This window comes from Hyperolius riggenbachi, chromosome 6 (genome assembly GCF_040937935.1).
Source record: "Hyperolius riggenbachi isolate aHypRig1 chromosome 6, aHypRig1.pri, whole genome shotgun sequence".
Lineage (NCBI taxonomy): Eukaryota > Metazoa > Chordata > Amphibia > Anura > Hyperoliidae > Hyperolius > Hyperolius riggenbachi.
Genome location: NC_090651.1, coordinates 386,132,733 through 386,152,498, shown reverse-complemented (window position 1 = coordinate 386,152,498; position 19,766 = coordinate 386,132,733). Strand labels below are relative to the sequence as shown.

General features: G+C 44.3%; 1 protein-coding gene across 8 annotated transcripts in view; it reads left to right on the top strand.

Annotated features, from left to right (window-relative positions):
* LOC137521991 (histone-lysine N-methyltransferase PRDM9-like) overlaps positions 1 to 19,766 on the top strand; it is a 144,604-nt gene that overhangs the window by 114,550 nt on the left and 10,288 nt on the right. For all 8 annotated transcript variants that reach the window (XM_068241983.1, XM_068241982.1, XM_068241981.1 and 5 more), the window contains one exon: positions 2,255 to 2,445. In XM_068241983.1, coding sequence (XP_068098084.1) covers positions 2,255 to 2,445 — 191 coding nt within the window. The remainder of the gene's footprint in view (positions 1 to 2,254; positions 2,446 to 19,766) is intronic.

The following is a 19,766-nucleotide window of genomic DNA, read 5'->3' as shown; positions in this document are numbered from 1 at the left end:
TGAAACCCACTGACACTTCTGCTGTCTGCAAAATCTCTTGCCAGGCACCCTGGCACTGAAACGCCTACCGCACCTCTGCCAAACACCCACAAGATTGCCTCTACCATTCACTGCACCACCAAAGGCCATAAGGCACCACTGGCACTCCCTGCCACAATGCAGTACAGGAAGCCCTGGCAAAAGTATATGTAAGTCACTCACTGGGCACCTCTGTTGGTCCATTGATTGGACTAATGAGAATCCTCCCTATTGGTCAGTATATAGACCATAGGAAACCCTGGCAGCAAATTCAAATATGCTTTTGCCAGAGTTACCACTACAGCTGCAATAGCAAAGTTAACAGATTTTCAGCAAAAAGCACTTTTGAATTTGCCACCAGGCAAATGGTGGTTTACTGGTCCTCTGGTCTTACCAATGGAAATCCCTCTCCAAGGATTCTCACTGGTCTAATCTATGGCCCCTGAAGCCTTGATGGGAGATTTACCAATGCTTTTGCCAGGCTCCCCATACTGTACTGCAGCGAGCAGTATAGCAATGGTGTCAGTAGGAATGCCCACAAGAGGAGCGGCAGGGAGTGGTGCTGTTGGTGGGTTGTATGGAGGGGAGGTGGGGAGTCTGGAAGAAAATGATAAAGGTAATGTAACGATAGGTGCCAGCAAGAACAGATTTTTTGATTATTGGTGATCTGCAGTATCACCAATAATACAGATGCTATACCTGATTATGTGGTGATCTGCAGAATCACCAATAATGCGAGTATAGCGAGACACAGGACAACCAGATGTAAGGATAGGTGTTTGGTGCAACAGTAATACAGATAGAGATACCCACTCCCCCAGAGGAGCTGGTAGAGGGAGATATCTCTATAAAACACTGGAATCAGCACTCCAGCAAGCTGGAGATGTAGACAAACTAGTGATCAGTTCACCCGAGGAGCGGGTGATGCCCAGTAAGACAAAGAGTACTGATCACCCATGGAGCGGGTGATTCAGACTGTACTGCAGCAGGGGATCACCTGAGGGGCAGGTGATCAAGACTGTGCTGCCTGCAGCTACTAATCACCTGGGGAGCAGGTGATGAAGACAGTACTGTAGTTACTAGTCACCTGAGGAGCAGGTGATTAAGACTGTACTGCAGCTATCAATAACCTGAGGAGCAGGTGATTAAGACTATACTGCAGCTACTGATCACCTGTGGAGCAGGTGATCAAACTGTACTGAGAATCCCTACCAGGGACTAGGCTCACTGGTGAGGGCAGGAGAGTCAGACAAGCAGATTCGGCAACAGACAGACAGATGCGGTACAAAGACAGAAGGCTAGATCAGAGTAGTATTCAGGCTGAGTCGGCAACAGGATCAGATAGGCAGAAGCACAGAATCAGTAAGCAGAAGAGTAGTCAAGGCTAGCAGAAGGTCATAACAAATAATACAATTCAATTAGTACTTTAGCTATCAACAGAATCTGGCTAAGTGTGGATCCCCAGCTCCTGCTGGTTCTAGCACACTTTGGGATCTGACTAAGGTCTGAGTGCTAACACGTAGCATTTGCAACAACAGACGAGGAGCAACTGACAGGCAGGTCCTATATATACTGAGAGCGCCCCACAGCGCCGCCCCAGTCATTCAGCCAAACAGGAGCACTGCTGGAGTCAGCTGACCGGCCGATTAGCTGACTCCCCTTCTATTCGCATAAAGGTCCTGTCGCCTGGCGCGCGCGCGCGCGTAGCTCTCAGTCTATGTGCAACTGAGGGACCAGGCAAAACTCCAACATGTAACTGCGCGGTGGAGGCTGCCGGCTGAGATGCGGTGGATAGCCGCCATGCCGCTCACCGCTGCGGCGGCATCTCCGCTATCTATTACAGGTAAACATAAAAATGAACAGATGCAAAATGTCGGTAAATGAAAAAGTATACAGAAGAAGAAAGGTTCACAAATATACAAAAAAGAATGGAAATTACAGAACAAAAAGATGGAAGTATACAGATGAAGAAAAGAACAGCATAGCTGAACTTACAGTACTTAGTTCCTGCCCTGAGGGGAAGGGGCAAATATCTCCAACAGTGCAAAGAAAGCGACAAAAGAAAACAATTTTGTAGTGCTTCCTTATGGCCATCAGGGCTCTAGCAACCTGTCAAAAACTGACTGTTATAAAGTAATGAACTGACTGTTCTAAACTAATGAAAGTATTTTGCCCTGAGCTGGAATGTAGTAACTTGTTTATATATTTATTTTATGGTTTGGAACTTTTCTTGCAGATATGTAAACTGTGCGAGGTATGAAGAAGAGCAAAATCTCATTGCTTTCCAATACCATCAGAATATCTATTATCGAGCTTGTCGAGATATATTATCATACACAGAGCTGATTGTGTGGTATGGAGAAGATTACGGAAAGGAGCTTGGCATTACGTGGCGTGAGCCGTGGAAACAGAAAACAACACCAAAAGGTATGTTATGTGTTTACTATGTTGTGGAACAAAACAGACCATCAGGCAATTTGATCTGGATATTAAACTTGCCTTTCAAGAATAACAGGCCTACTTACACCACTGTTAAGTTCATTTACATTTTGGCTCCACCCATGACCACACCCACAATCTGGTGCATGGACGCCCAGTTCCTGGCTGGAGTGCCCAAAAATACCCCAGATCTCTTAGGATCCTAGCAAAGCCCCAGCCAGTAGCGGCTATTGGCATGAAAGATATATTAAGTGCAAAAAGTGGGGATGTCCGTTACCACATTGTAAGCCAGAAAGGTATTGAATACAGTGTATCACTGTGTACAGGACATTAGTCTTTGTGTGTCTTACCACAACAGCAGTAGAGTATTGTACCATGTTAGCCATCAGTAAAAGCAAGAAGTTTTATATCAAGATGATACCATTTGTTGGCTAACTTAGAAGAATGATAGTAAGCTTTCAGCTGGGCAGCCTTCGTCTGACATCAATCCTGACTTCAATATTTAATGCCATAAGTCTTTCTCAGCCTAGACAAATATTGCATCCACTCTGCTTGTAGCTAAAGATAGCCATACACTGGTCGATTTGCCATCAGATTCGACCAACAGATAGATCCCTCTCTGATCGAATCTGATCAGAGAGGGATAGTATGGCTTCCTTTACTGCAAACAGATTGTGAACCGATTTCAGCCTGAAACCGTTCACAATCTGTTGTGGTGATGGTGGTGCTGCCGCCGCTCCCCCCGCCCGCATGCCCGCATACATTACCTGCTCTGCCGGCGCGACTCCAGTCTCCGCTGTCTTCTCCGCTCTGGTCTCCAGGTCCCGCATGCTTTACTTCTTCCTGCCCGGCAGGAAGTTTAAACAGTAGAGCGCCCTCTACTGTTTAAACTTCCTGCCGGGCAGGAGGAAGTGAAGCATGCCGGAGACCAGCGCGGACACGGAGCAGCGGTGACCGGGGGTAGTCGCGCCGGCGGAGCAGGTAATGTATTGCCGCTCTATTAGGTCGGTCGTCGGGCACTCGAACGCCGCTAGCGACACGCTCCCTACCCGCGGGCGATCGACGGTAATTTTCCGCACTGAGCGATCGACGGGATCGGACGAAATGGATCGAAATTCGGCGTGTAGCGTGAACGATTGGCAGCAGATTCGATCCCAGTGATCGAATCTGCTGTCGAAACGGCGGCAAATCGGGCCAGTGTATGGCCAGCTTAAAACTTGTGAACTCCCAATTTACAATGCATCTGTGACAGTCTGTGTCCCAGTTGTGAGAGGACTGAGTAAACAATGGGGTCTTATCTATTAGTCATAAATCAGCATCAGCTAACACCCTCTCACTCCATTTAGATTTTCCATTTTATTTAATGCTAGGCATAGACGGTTCGTTTGTGTCCTTATCAATCGAGCCGCTGATGGCTCGATTGATAATATCCGACAGGTCCGATGACCTGCCGGATAGATTCCCCGCTCGATCCCCGCGGGCGGACAATAGCGGGGAATCGAGCGGCTGATAAAGAATGCCAGCGGGGACGAGCGGGAATCAATACGCGCGGACGAGCGGTGACGCACCGGCATTGAGCCGCTGGCTCGATACCGGCGCATTCTCGAGCCGTCTATGCCCAGCATCTATTTATGCTTGCAAAAGATGTATGTATTCCTTTTGAAGTTACATGTAAATAGCAGTCTGTTCCAACATTTTGTAAGCAAACAGGATTGAAGTCTGACGAAGGCTGCCCAGCCAAAAGCTTACTCTTATTCTTTGAAGTTATCATCATCCTGATTCAAAACGTCTTGCTTTTACCACAATAGAAGAGAATACTTGTTATGGTGAGTGTAATTTTTAGTGTGGTTGCCGTCGTTACCAGTGATCAAATCAGCTTTGATCATTGCTTGAAAATGGTAGTCTGCTTAATAATGTGGAACACCCATTTTTAGTAGTTTTTCCTTTAATGTGGCTCACCTGGCAAACTAGTTATCAGAGTTGTCTAAGACTGATTTCATTGATCAAAAGAGCCCAGAGACACAAACATCCATGAGTTTAGTTGAAAAACAAAATATTTATTGTTTATGACATTTCAATACAATTTGCATAATAATTTGGAATTCAGTGTATTTACATTTACCCATCCAGTATTACCCATTTACCATAATTAACTTTCAGACAGAGGCTCTTGATATGCATGTTGCTTGTTTCCTTAAGGCTGTACCCAGGACACAATTTTCCCAATGACCGGCGATACCTAGGGCTTGCTTCACTAAACCATGATACCTCAAATATCACACCTTATCAAAGATATCACACCTTATCAAAGATATCACACCTTATCAAAGATATCACACCTTCTCACAGATATCACACCTTCTCACAGATATCACACCTTCTCACAGATATCACACCTTCTCACAGATATCACACCTTCTCACAGATATCACACCTTATCACAGATTTCACACCTTATCACAGATATCACACCTTATCAAAGATATCACACCTTATCACAGATATCACACCTTATCACAGATATCACACCTTATCACAGATATCACACCTTATCACAGATATCACACCTTATCAAAGATATCACACCTTATCGAAGATATCCCACCTTATCACAGATATCTGTAACGATTGCGGAATCGTCTCCGTGGTCAGCGCACCAGACGTGCGCTGACGCGGCGGATTTCCTCCACAAGCGTATAATTGAGGACACCCAGGCTAGGTGCTATGCACCTGCAGAGGGAAATTCCTGACGGCAGGTGGAGCTGTGGAGTGCAGAGGAACAGCTCCTCTGCCCTACCACACACGCCAGACAGGAATTGTACGAAGGGAAGAAACGCAACCGCAAGAGAAGCGATTGAGAGTGAGCACAGAGACAGATTGTGTGTGTGTGTGCATAAAACTAGTCGCCAACCCGCGACTGTGCACACACCACAGCAGATAAGAAGCAGGAACGTGATCGCGAGAGGTGCGATCGCCAGACATGACACAAGGCTACAGCAAGGCGGAGCACGAGAGTAGCAAAGGCACAGCAAATCATACAATGAGGAGATACGGAAAATAACAAATGCTAGCTAACCGCAAACACCGCACTCATTCGCAACAGTGCACGCGGTTATGCGCGGTCTCCACGTGATAAGCACAATAGAGACAAGCACGCCTAACTAACCATCGACAGACAAACATGAAACAAAGGACGCGAACGCTTGCTTAACGGTTACCTCACCGAGCCTCCAGCAAGTGTCCGTAGCAGACAAGACAGACACACGAAAACAGGGACAAGCGAGAGACAGGATCCACAGCACCAGCGAGAAGCGAGTGAGATCCAGGTACAGAGTAGCAGAACAGAAGGATCCACAGCACTAGCGAAAAGTGGCCAGAGCAATCCCAGGAGACAGAACAGAAGGATCCACAGCGCCAGCGAAAAGTGGCCAGCGTCCCAGGAGACAGAACAGAAGGATCCACAGCGCCAGCGAAAAGTGGCTAGCGCGATCCCAGGAGACAGAACAGAAGGATCCACAGCGCTAGCGAAAAGTGGCTAGCGCGATCCCAGGAGACAGAACAGAAGGATCCACAGCGCTAGCGAAAAGTGGCTAGCGCGATCCCAGGAGACAGATCAGAAGTATTCACAGCGCTAGCGAAAAGTGGCTAGCGCGATCCCAGGAGACAGATCAGAAGAGATAGCTGGTAGCAACCGCTGCACCAGCTATACTCCAAGAACAGAGATCAGAACCATTTCCTGTCGACCATCGCTGGGACAGGACAACAGCAACAGAACAAACAAACAGATAAACAATCCTAACTGCACTAAGGAATCTGCCTAGCACAGTTTCCAGGAATTACTCTAAGCTGATCTTCAAACCAAGAGCATGGCTGACACTCACTAGGAGTGTGTACTACAAACCCTGAAGGAATGACCAGCACAGGACTGTGGGTAATCCCAACCTTTATACTGCCAGTCATCACAGGAGGCAGGTAGGGGATTTGCATAACGAATGTATGCAAATTCCTCAGCAGCAAGCTGCAGAACTGACAAAAGAGACCTGCCACTGACACTGACTTAAAGAGACCTGCAGAATGCAGACGTGAACAGTGGTCAAAATGCTGCCTGTCTGCACAGGCAGCTGAGCAGATTCTCACAATATCACACCTTATCAAAGATATCACACCTTCTCAAAGTTACCACGCCTTATCAGAGTTATCACGCCTTATCAGAGTTATCGTGCCTTATCAGAGTAGCATAGCGAGCGCTAGGAACCCGCAGGGGCTCAGGGCAGGGCGAGTGCCTTTGCCAGTTAGCAGGCATAAGTTCGTAGCGCTCACAATGCTACTCTGATAAGGTGGGATATCTTTGATAAGGTGTGATATCTTTGATAAGGTGTGATAACTCTGATAAGGTGTGATATCTTTGATAAGAAGTGCTAACTCTGATAAGGTGTGATATCTTTGATAAGGTGTGATATTTGAGTTATTACGGTTTAGTGAATCAAGCCCATTGAGTGACAAGCAACCGTTTCTGCGATCTCACATTGTGGGTAAAGGTGCGCAATCACACGAACGTCATTTAACGTCGCAGGGTGATAACGACCATCATGGAAGATCGGATCTTTAAGATCCCCGACGACTCCGCACAAAGTACCATGCTTCATCAGGTCAGTAAAACAGTGCAGAATTTGCAGTAGCAAAAGGCTCTGAGCTCCTAGACTAGGCACTCAGAGCCTTTTGCTACTATGAATGTCGCACTGTTAAATCTATGCATCTCTTTTGGATATTGAATTTACATATAGCCGAGTGCTGTAACATCTTGTCAGTATTCAGGAAAAAAGTCTGAAGATGGGTTATTAGCTGAAAACTTACTCTTTCTTTTAAAGAGTCCCTGAGTAGACCCTTAAAATGAAAATTTGCACTTACCTGGGCCTTCCTCGGTCACTCCGTGGTCCCAGTGGCGGCCTCATTAGCCTGGCGACTTTGGGCGAAGTCATGCATAACTCAATCACATACGCATTGCCATCAGCCTTCTGCGCATGTGCGGTTCTGGAAAGACTGAATTACACATAAGCAGGAGGCTTATGGCGAAGTGTGCATGATCGAGACAGATGCAGCTGCACATGACTTTGCCCAAAGTTGCCAGGCTAATGGGGACACCAGCAGGACCAAGGTGGGGACCCAGAAGATGCCAAGGGACCTCTCAGGCTGGAGGAAGTCCCAGGTAAGTGCAGATTTTCGTTTTAAGGGTCTGCTCAGGGCCTCTTTAAGTCAATTAATGGTATTATCCTGATTCTAAGATGGCTGATGGCTAAGATGGTACAATGCTCTACTGCTATTGCTAAGTAGAAGGATCCCAAACGGCACATGCTGACATAGATGGAATGTCAAAACAGTGACAATTTAGCACTAAAAAAAAGAACCAAACAGCATTTGTTTTCCTGCAGTTTGTCCTGGTTTATAGCTGTAGGAGCTGAATGACAGATCTTAAAATGAGGCAGGTAAGAGTTAAAGGAGAACTGTAGTAAGAGGTATATGGAGGCTGCCATTGGGTTATTTCCATTTAAGCAATACTAGTTGCCTGGCAGCCCTGCTGATCTATTTGGCTGAAGAAGTGTCTGAATCACACCAGAAACAAGCATGCAGCTAATCTTTTCATATCTGTCAAAATTGTCAGAAAAACCTGATCTGCTACATGCTTGTTCAGGGGCTATGGCTGAAAGTATTAGAGGCAGAGGATCAGCAGGATAGCCAGGCAACTGGTATTGCTTAAATGGAAATAAATATGGCAGCCTCCATATACCTCTCTCTTCAGTTCTCTTTTAAACTGAAGCAGAGATTACGGCTGCCATAAACATCCCTGGCTAGCAACAAAAAAAAACAAAAAAGTTTTTTTTACAGTCCTGGCCAAAAGTTTTTAGGCTGTCAAAAATATTGGAAATTAGAAAAGTTGGTGCTCAAGTTTTTATAACAGCAATTTGCATATACTCCAGAATGTTATGAAGAGTGTTCAGATGAATTGCATAGTCCTTCTTTGCCATGAAAATTAACTGAATCCCAAAAAACCTTTCCACCGCATTTCATTGCTGTCATTAAAGAACCTGCTGAGATCATTTCAGTAATCGTCTTGTTAACTCATTATGTCAGGCTAATTGGGTTAGAATGGCAGACTTGACATGTTAAAAGGAGGGTGATGCTTGAAATCATTGATCTTCCATTGCTAACCATGGTGACCAGCAAAGAAACGCATGCAGCCATCATTGCATTGCATAAAAATGGCTTCACAGGTAAGGATATTGTGGCTACTAAGATTGCAACTAAATCAACAATTTATAGGATCATCTAGAACTTCAAGGAAAGAGGTTCAATTCTTGTTAAGAAGGCTTCAGGGCGTCCAAGAAAGTCCAGCAAGTGCCAGGATTGTCTCCTAAAGAGGATTCAGCTGCAGGATCGGAGTGCAAGCAGTGCAGAGGTTGCTCAGGAATGGCAGCAGGCAGGTGTGAGCACATCGGCATGCACAGTGAGGCGAGGACTTTTGGAAGATGGCCTGGTGTCCAGAAGGGCAGCAAAGAAGCCACTTCTCTCCCAAAAAAACATCAGGGACAGATTAATCTTCTGCAGAAAGTATGGTGAATGGACTGCTGAGGACTGGGGCAGTCATATTCTCCGATGAAGCCCCTTTCCGATTGTTTGGGGCATCTGGAAAAAGGCTTGTCAGGAGAAGAAAAGGTGAGCGCCACCATCAGTCCTGTGTCATGCCAACAGTAAAGCATCCTGAGACCATTCATGTGTGGGGTTGCTTCTCATCCAAGGGAGTGGGGCTCACTAACAATTTTGCCAAAAAACACAGCCACGAATAAAGAATAGTACCAAAACACCCTCTAACAGCAACTTCTTCCAACAATCCAACAACAGTTTGGTGAAGAACAATGCATTTTCCAGCACGATGGAGCACCGTATCATAAGGCAAAAGTGATAACTAAGTGGCTTGGGGACCAAATTGTTGAAATTTTGGGAAACTCCCCAGATCTTAATCCCATTTCGAACTTGTGGTCATTCCTCAAGAGGCGATTGGACAAACAAAAAACAACTAATTCTGAGAAACTCAAAGACGTGATAATGAAAGAAAGGGTTGCTATCAGTCAGGATTTGGCCCAGAAGTTGATTGAGAGCATGCCTAGTCTAATTGCAGAGGTCCTGAAAAAGAAGGGCCAACACTGCAAATACTGACTCTTTGCATAAATCTCATGTAATTGTCAATAAAAGCCTTTGAAACGTATGAAGTGCTTATAATTATATTTCAGTACATCACATAAACAACGGAAACAAATATTTAAAAGCATTTTAGCAGCAAACTTTGTGAAAACTAACATTTTTAACAGTCTCAAAACTGTTGGCTAGGACTGTAGATACGAAAGTCATTAAAGGATACCCGAAGTGACATGTGACATGATGAGATAGACATGTGTATGTACAGTGCCAAGCACACAAATAACTAGGCTGTGTTCCTTTTTTTTTTTCTTTCTCTGCCTGAAAGAGTTAAATATCAGGTATATAAGTGGCTGACTCAGCCCTGACTCAGTCAGGAAGCGACTACAGCGTGACCCTCACTGATAAGAAATTCCCCTTTTTATCTCATTCTTGCTCTCAGAAGCCATTTTCTGCCAGGAAAGTGTTTTATAGTTGGAATCTCTTATTAGTTCCTTTTTTTCTTTCTCTGCCTGAAAGAGTTAAATATCAGGTATGTAAGTGGCTGACTCAGTCCTGACTCAGACAGGAAGTGACTACACTGTGACACTGATAAGAAATTCCCCTTTTTATCTCTTTCTTGCTCTCAGAAGCCATTTACTGTAGTCACTTCCTGTCTGAGTCAGGACTGGGTCAGCCACTTACATACCTGATATTTAACTCTTTCAGGCAGAGAAAGAAAAAAAGGAACACAGCATAGTTATTTGTGTGCTAGGCACTGCACATACACATGTCTATCTCATCATGTCACATGTCACTTCGGGTATCCTTTAACAGAGCTGGAGTCAGTCTGACAACAAGAGGGGAGGGTGAGAGTAAACTAGTGGAGATAATATTACTTTGACATGTGACCTCTTCTCTCTCCAAGTCCTGCTGCCCTTCTGATTTTTTCAGATTTTAGTGCCTTTGTGGCATTTGCAGAAATCCAGCCCTGCTTACAATACAGGAGCAAGAAACATTATCAGCAGTGCTGGGATTCTCTGAACGCTCCTTGTATGAATTGTGTGAACTTATCCTAAGGCTAGATTCACAGTTGGTATTGCATTGCTTTCTCTGCAGAGAGAAGGAACGCAAAGGAAAGTGGTGCCTTGCACAAAACCACACCACCAGCTACACTGTGAGCGTCGCATAGCTGGTGTCACAGACAATCCGTGAGGAAACATGTTCAATTAAGGAAGAACCACAATCGGTTTTCTGATTGTTTCCAATTTCAATTGTATACACAGTATCTAAGGACAAGAGTCCCTGGGTTCTGTTTATTTTAGCGAGTTCTATTTATGTGACTCCAACTGTTTCTGGGGATCACAAGGTTTTCCTTAATTAACTAGAACTGTTAAAAGTAAATAAACTTACTCATGAGACATTCTTCGTTCAGTTGCCAAAACCTTAGAAATCTTTTATTACTTGTACAAGGACTTTCTAACAGCCAGCATATAGAGTCTATCTCTAACACAGGCCCAGCATAGCAGTAGAAAGTAAGTTTTTTCCTGCATGCATTGGCCTTTTAAAGCCTAATTAATATGATAAAATATTCCTCCTTTTGGGCAGTTCTTTCTGGTAAAAGTCCAACCAGCATGTTCAGTTCGCCTTTGCAGGTGGGGTCACTTGACTCCTCTTTGTCCTGAAAATCAGCCTTTCAAGGAAGTCCCCTGTAACAATATTCTTGCTTTCGTTTTCCTTCAAAGACAAACCCACTTTCGTTTCTCTGAAATGATCTCATAGCCAAGTGGATATTTTTCCAGGATGAAATATCCAGTCTGAACTGCTTCTGCTCAAGGAATTCTTCGTGCTTGGTACAAAAGACACTGAGGGGGGGTTGAAGGTTGTTCTGGCTTACTGTGAAGGAATATGAAAAAACTGTACACAGTAAATGGTTCAAAACATATGTAAAATATATATTCAGTGATATCGTGATAACTCCTCGGTTAACAATCTTTTTACTTAAAGTGTCACTCTAACACAATAATCTAATCTTGTGCATGTGGACTATATAGTCACATAGGTTACACAGGATATACAGAATATACAGAGTATACATAAAGATTAACAGATTAATTATAAAATTCTTTCCACATTTCCCTCCTGTTTATAATTAATACTGTGGGTTGTGGCTTGATTATATATGTGTTATAAAAAAAAAAATATTTACATTCACATTTCTATGCTTATGCTTACTTAAGCCTCAGGTATCTGCAAATGTGTCTCCACTACAGGGGTCAGAGGTTCAAGCAAACACAGCCTTCTACTCCCCTTTGCTGCAAATGGGTATGCACTACAGCAAGTCAAGGCATAGAAGTGAAATGCTCAAAAACAAAAAATCAGGCTCTGGCCGTAAACTGGAATTATTGCCTCACACGTTGGCCTGGCCATCTCCCTCCAGCATACCATCATAATCTCCTCCCAAATCACCGTATGCTTCTTCATCATGCTGTGCTAAGGCTGCATACATAGTAATACTCATATGCTTATCTATCAACCTTGCAAAAAATGTTCTCAGCATTGGAAAAATACAGCAGGCTAGTAGGAACAGAACCATAAGAACAGTTAGAAATGCGATACCAAAACTCTGAAAAAATGAAGTCCAGCTTCCAAACCAGTTCTGTAACCAGTCTGTTATTGGGTTTGAAACACCTGAGTTCCGTTTCAGCTCTTCGGATAGGTCTTTTATCTGCTGAAGAGCCACTGTCACTTTTCCATCAGGGGATGTATTATCTGGAATATAGGTACAACATTGTTCCCCAAAAAATTCACATACACCCCCCTTCTCTGCCAACAGCATATCTAATGCAATTCTATTCTGCAGTGCTGTTAATGATGTTGCTTTCAGTTGTTCTGCCAGACCTTCGATAGCATCTCTAGTATAATTAACAAATCTTTGCTGATTGTAATAAATGTAATTAATCCAATCTACATTTTTGTTAACTGTTGGCCATAGGAAAATGGACTCAAACCCTGCAGCAATTTGGTTCCTAGCCTTGAACTCGTCTGGCACCCCTCTGGGGACCCCTATCGCATCAATATATACATATGGGTCCAAACTCCCTTTTGGTGCCTCCCTTTTACTCCGGTGTACCTTTTTATCCACCAAAATTTTAAAGGACTCATAGGGCAATATAGTGACATGTTCTATCATCCAGACAGGGGCACACAACCCTTTCCATTCTGGTGGCAATGATGATTCTGCTTTGTTGGGTTCACAAGTCCACCAAGTATCTTCTAACTGCCATTTTGTTCCAAGGCTCAACCATTTATCGTTGGTTATTTCCACTATTTCTCCACAATACTTGATCATCGGATGGTTACTGGGGGCAGATCTATTATAGCACGTAAGATTGCTGGCTGTAGCGAATGCACGCTGTGGCGTGCCTGGTACCTTCATACGGGCTCTCTCTGTGGTACAGTTCCGTGGTTGATTCACACTTATCATACTCTGTATCATACATTCTAGTTCAGACCCACTCGCCACTACTGGTACCAGAGCAATCTGCGGTCTAGCCGCTGCACACACAATACAGTCAGACGCATTCATTTGATTTGCAGTAAAAGTTGCCAAAGTGGTCCAAAGATTCCCCCTGTATTCTACCTCGTTTAATAGATGGAGTAGCTTAGGGGGTAGCTGCTCTCCTTTCACTAAAACCTTGTTACTAGTCACGTCCATTCTGTTAACACTGTTCAATGAGGGTCTGTCAGTAGTCTTTTTGTCTGGCCTACCATTTCTGTTCAATGGAGGTCGTTCAGTGGTTTGTTCGGGTCGAACAGTGATTGTCATTGTCATAATAACATAGGGATCTGTCCCTGGGATCGTAACCCCAAGTACGTATGTGCCAGTATCTGTCGCCTCGGGTCTTTTTAATATTATCCAAACTTCATTTGCGACCTTCTGGATGCTTATTCTGTCGTACAGGTTTATGTCTTTGGGATCTAACTTTGTACTCGATATCTCCCACCCAGATGGATCAGTAGTCTTCCACACATCTTTCCAGCTCAATATGGGTAGTCTGTCCCTTGCTCCCAAGTAAAAGTTGTAGTTAGTTCCATACTTATCCACAAATATTTCAGCGGGCTTTAGCCTAAACACTACAATGTCCATACCAGGTGAGATGGTTGCATTCAAGTCGATCACCCCTGTCCCATACCCGTGGTTAGTATATTTGGACGTTCTTTGTGTGATTAGTTTTCTAACTTGTCTAGTTAAAGTCTCGTCGGTAGGGAATTGTAACCAGGTGATTCCTTCAACTATGATCACAATCAGGGCCAATGTTACCATAGCAACTATGGTTCCTTTTCCCACTGGAGTTTTAAAGAAACCCACATCCATTATACTCATGTGCGGGGGTGCCCTCTTTCCCTCCTCTACCTCCTTCATCCTGCTTTAAACAAGAACAGCCGTATAGGTGAGAAGCAACCTGCTTATATATTTCTCACCCTCGGCCCCTCTTGACCAGTTCAGGCAAATGTTCCTTCCCTGGAGACAGGTAGGGGGCACCCTTTTACGGTGAATCAGATGGACCCAGGCTTCAGGAACTTGGTAAGGGCCCTCCCACCCTGGGGAAGGACAATGCTCCTTCTTTGTTACCTTGTCCTGTCCTTTTCTGTGGGTATTGGGCCTGGGTAAATGTTTGGTGCTTGCGGGTATGTCTCAGGTTATCTGTCAGTCACCCCTCCTCTGGAGCTATTCCTGTGTATTGAAAAAAAGGACATCTGTTTGTTTCACAGCTGCGGACAACATCTCAAAGCATCACAATTTCTTCCATGTGGTGTTTTTCTAGCTTAGTTACCACACTCTTAGTTACCACACCATACACCCTTTGTTACCACACCATCCCTCCTGTTGACACATGTGTAAAAAACATGTGTCATTACTGCAAGCCAGTTTAAACATCACATCAGTCAAAAAAAAAAATAAAAAAAAATTAGGAGGTCAGCAGTATACAGGGTGACCTAAAAGCGAAGCCTGAGACAGCAAAGCTGCAGAGGGAGCTGTAGTTGTAGACGTTAGAACTGCCATTTCGTTGCCACGGGAGATGAGGGGACTGGGAGGTTGCACACAAGTGGATGGCCAGTGCTGCGGGAGCCTGCATAACATCCATGGTCCGTAGGACAGGTGGGCTCTTCAGTTGCTGGCACCTAACCCTGCGGACACCACTAAGCCGCGAACATATGCATGATGGGAAAGCATATGGTCTGTTAGTGAAAACAGTGGGGGACGGAATCCCATGTAACAGGGTGGCGTAGGGTAAGTGATAAACACACAGCTTGAGCAAAGACGCAGAAAGAAGCTTATCTATTCTACGATGTTCTTCAGCTCACTACTGTAAGACCTGTTGGTGTATTCCCTCCTGTACACATAAACTGATCCACAGAGATTTGTCAATTGCCCTGGGACAAGTCACTGCGCACATGCGGACGGGAAAAACATCCTTTGGTCAGTAAACAACACAGAAAACAAAAGTACAGGGGCTAGGGTGGTGCAGCTTTTTTGGACAATGAAGACGTAAATGCCCAAGCAAACTGGCTGTGCAGCATAGGCGGGGGGGGGGGGGGGGGGGGGGGGATGGATGGATGGATGGAGCTGGTGGGATTGGGCTGGTGGGGGTGCGGTGGGGCTGGGGGGGGGGGGGGGGGGCTGGTGGGGGTGGGGTTGGACTCTTGGCAGAGAACTACAATCATGCATCCCTCTCTGCAGTCCGCCATTAGACAAGGCATTGTGGTCAAAATATCTCTATCAAAGTCATTTTACTGAACTTCTTCTAACATACCCACAATTTATAAAAAATTTAATCAAATGTCAATCAAAACGGCCAATCAATCGATGACAATGACCCACATACTACAGCAATGCAGCAATCAATTGTTCCCTGAAGCAAAAAAAAAAATAAAAAAAAAAAATCATCATATTTACTCTTATAATTGAAAGTAATATTTGCGGGGTTTCTCTTTTTCTTTTATTTATCCCGCATTCTGGGTTTCACAAAATATATACATTAACTTCTTGCAAATAAACCTTTCATCTTGCTGCATGTATTTTCTCAAATCACTCCGTTCTGCTCCAACACACATACACACATCTAGGCTGAGACTAGTAATCCATGAGGCCTCTTGCCCCCTCCTCAGAAATGTGAGCGTAACTCATACCTCCTCACAGATTCCAGACAGAAACTCCACTCAAATTTCACAGAATTCAACAGTACAAACACATCCCAAATAGCATTCACAAACAGACAACTGCAATAGTTAAAATCACTTTTAAACTTTCAATCTTCAGACGAACATCGGACAAACAGAGTATAAAACTTGTACAGACATTTGTATACTGTACAAACTACACAAACAACAAACAGACAGACAGCAGCTCATAACTTGTGGATTTTCCCCTGTAGCCCCCCTCCTCCTCCCCCTCTGCTGGATACTTCCAGGGGAGCTCTGGTGATTTAGATTTCAGAGCTCAGAATTCCCAGCTTCACATTTTACACACCACAACGTAACATTCTATTTTCATCAATAAATTCACTTTCTCATTTGCCTTCAACTAGGGCAGAATTAGTACCCTTAACCATACTTTGTCACTGCGGACCTCGGTGTCTCTCAGGACACTGTCGGACCAGATGACCCTCCTTCCCACATTCAAAACATTGTCTGCGTTCTTTGCAACCTTCATAATCCTTAAATCTGCGCTTTTGTGAGCGCGTGTGGCTGTTACCACCATTCTCATAACAATTACTTTCCTTGTTGCCATCAGAAACATATGCAGCAACTTTCTTCCCTTTCACACATACAGGGTGCCGGGTGCTTTCTAGAAAATCACTCGGTCCGCAGATTCTATGATCCACAACATATTGTGTGACACACTTGCACAATCCTTCAGTCAAAACCTCACGTATAGCAATCCTACACCGTTCATAAGGGGAATCTGTTGTTTCAGCAGCAGGGGGAGCTACACCTCTATATTTACTAAAAACCTTCATCACTTTATCCAATAGCTCATCTATGTCTGATGCATTAATACCATATTCCGCCTCATATGTCTGGGAGGTCCCATCCACCTTTTGTGGGAGGGGCTGAGTTTGGTTTTGGGGAGGGTTCTGGGGAACTTGACATACAGTAGATGGTACCTCCTCCAAGTCTTTGTTCTCTACTCCTAACCAATGTGCTAAGACTTGGCCCCTCCTCGTATATGCTTCTAGTAGCCATCTTTGAGCTTCTGATAAACCATATTGTTTCTCTAAAACCACATTTCCCTGAGCATCACATTTAATTCGAGAAACAAGATTTCTGCACTCCTCAAGATGCAGATGTCCTGAAAAATCATATTTACTTTTCCACAGGCTGCAATATTTTACCCAGTTTTTATTTTTCTTGCGCATAACACATTCATCATTAATGGCCATAAGTTTGCTTGCACCTTGCCCCATTGATCTATATACAGCACTATGATGTAACACTTCCTGCTGTTTCAATCCCGTTCACTCACTTATTGTTGGATTTACAATGTCCCGCGGTCCCCTCCCGGAATATACTGCCTTCTATGCACAAAAATGTAACAATTCCTGCAATTACAGCGCAAAGATCTTACAATTCCCGCTGAGGCAGAGTGCCTGCACTAAGATGGAAACATTCCTGCCAAGGCACCTCGAGGGCTGCAGCTGAGACCTGGACAACACTCAACGTGATGAACCTCTGTGTGGGCTAATCTCGACTGAAGTACAGAAACAATCTGTGATCTAGATCCACTCCGATATTACTGCCTGTTACGCGGCTGTGTTCTATTACAAAAACGTACAATTCCGCTGAGGCACACGGTAGCTTAGGAAACTGACCACAGATTGTGTCATACAAAACAACATAACAACACATCAAAACTTATACTCTAATTTTGCGCAGCCCTGTGTATGAGAAGTTACAGAAATAAAAGGTAGTACTTACAATTAAGAAGCTTTCAGGACACCCGAGAACTTTGTTTTAGAATCCTAAGCAGGCGATTTCACCGACCTTGGCTGAAGAAGTCTCACGGTTCGAAATAAACCGTACGTCACAAAGACGTGAGCTCCAGTTGCGTTTGGCCACCTGCTTTTTGAAGGAAACGTAGTCCCGGTGGGCTTTCACCAGCTTTTTTTTATCAGATTCGCCAGTCGCAAACGCGCTCCTAGGACTCACCTCTCTGTGACTATAGGTTTTCCGGTTCGAAGGACCAGATGTTAAAAGTAAATAAACTTACTCATGAGACATTCTTCGTTCAGTTGCCAAAACCTTAGAAATCTTTTATTACTTGTACAAGGACTTTCTAACAGCCAGCATATAGAGTCTATCTCTAACACAGGCCCAGCATAGCAGTAGAAAGTAAGTTTTTTCCTGCATGCATTGGCCTTTTAAAGCCTAATTAATATGATAAAATATTCCTCCTTTTGGGCAGTTCTTTCTGGTAAAAGTCCAACCAGCATGTTCAGTTCGCCTTTGCAGGTGGGGTCACTTGACTCCTCTTTGTCCTGAAAATCAGCCTTTCAAGGAAGTCCCCTGTAACAATATTCTTGCTTTCGTTTTCCTTCAAAGACAAACCCACTTTCGTTTCTCTGAAATGATCTCATAGCCAAGTGGATATTTTTCCAGGATGAAATATCCAGTCTGAACTGCTTCTGCTCAAGGAATTCTTCGTGCTTGGTACAAAAGACACTGAGGGGGGGTTGAAGGTTGTTCTGGCTTACTGTGAAGGAATATGAAAAAACTGTACACAGTAAATGGTTCAAAACATATGTAAAATATATATTCAGTGATATCGTGATAACTCCTCGGTTAACAATCTTTTTACTTAAAGTGTCACTCTAACACAATAATCTAATCTTGTGCATGTGGACTATATAGTCACATAGGTTACACAGGATATACAGAATATACAGAGTATACATAAAGATTAACAGATTAATTATAAAATTCTTTCCACAGAACAAAGGGGTTTAAGGAGCTTTGGTAAGCCATGGCCGCATTATTAAACTTCTCAGTGGCTGAATGTTATAAAATATTCATGCATAGTGTCACAAGAGCCCTCAGTGGCTGACCGCACTTAGCCTTCTAAACGGTGCCAGCGCACAGATCGTGCGAACTCTGGTCGCAGTCAATGCGCAGGAACCGTTAAGAATTAGCCGCAGACAACTCAGAAGGGAGCCTGTGAGACACGGGTAATTACAACGTCACCTACTGGTTCAGAGTAAACTGCCACCACCGCGGTTACTATGGGACCGTGGGGCCCACTAACTGACTGACTAATCCTGCGAATAAAACGGTTAAACACACGATATTCTGTCTAGCCAACAACAAACAAACAGTAGCGTATCTTCAGAGACCCGGGATCATTTCTGTGTGTGCTGATAAGCAGGGTAGCGAAACAGTGAATGACTTGGGGAAAGTCGTTTATTCACGCAATATAAATAATTAATATATACAGACAATTATGAAAATCAACAATTATTAAAACAGTAATAGCCAGTATGAAAAATAAAAGAAGGGAGAAAAATACTTAGTTCCTGGAAAGATGTCCTTATTGTGGGAAGAATCATAAAGTTCTTGGTTTCAAAGTCCAGAGTTCAGAGTTCAGACCAGGTGGATGCCAGCATATCCTCAAGCTGGCATCTGATGAGTGCAAGATGGTTCAGTGTGGAGGACACTGAGTTTGGGTCCTCTGCCATTCTTATGCCCCTGAGTCAGTAGCAGGGAGTGAGGGCGGGGAGCCACACACCCCCTTGGAGGATGAGATGAGCCCTCCCCTTATCCTGAGGACCAGAAATCATATCTACCCATATATGGGCTCCATCTCACAGAACCGTACAGGTCAGGGCAGATTTATTAACATTTTCAGGTCTGTCTCGATTTACCCAGCGCCCTGATACCAGACATGAGGGGTGGGACCCCTGTGGTATCATCAGGGCACTTTGAAACTGCCTAACTGGCAGTCCTTACCTCCGAAGGTTCTGAAACTTCCTCAGAACCAGCACCGGGGCTCATGCTACACTTCCCCCACGTTTGGTGAAGCTACCATCTCATGAACCCCAGAAATATTACAGATCTGGGAAGTTATGGATTATGCCATG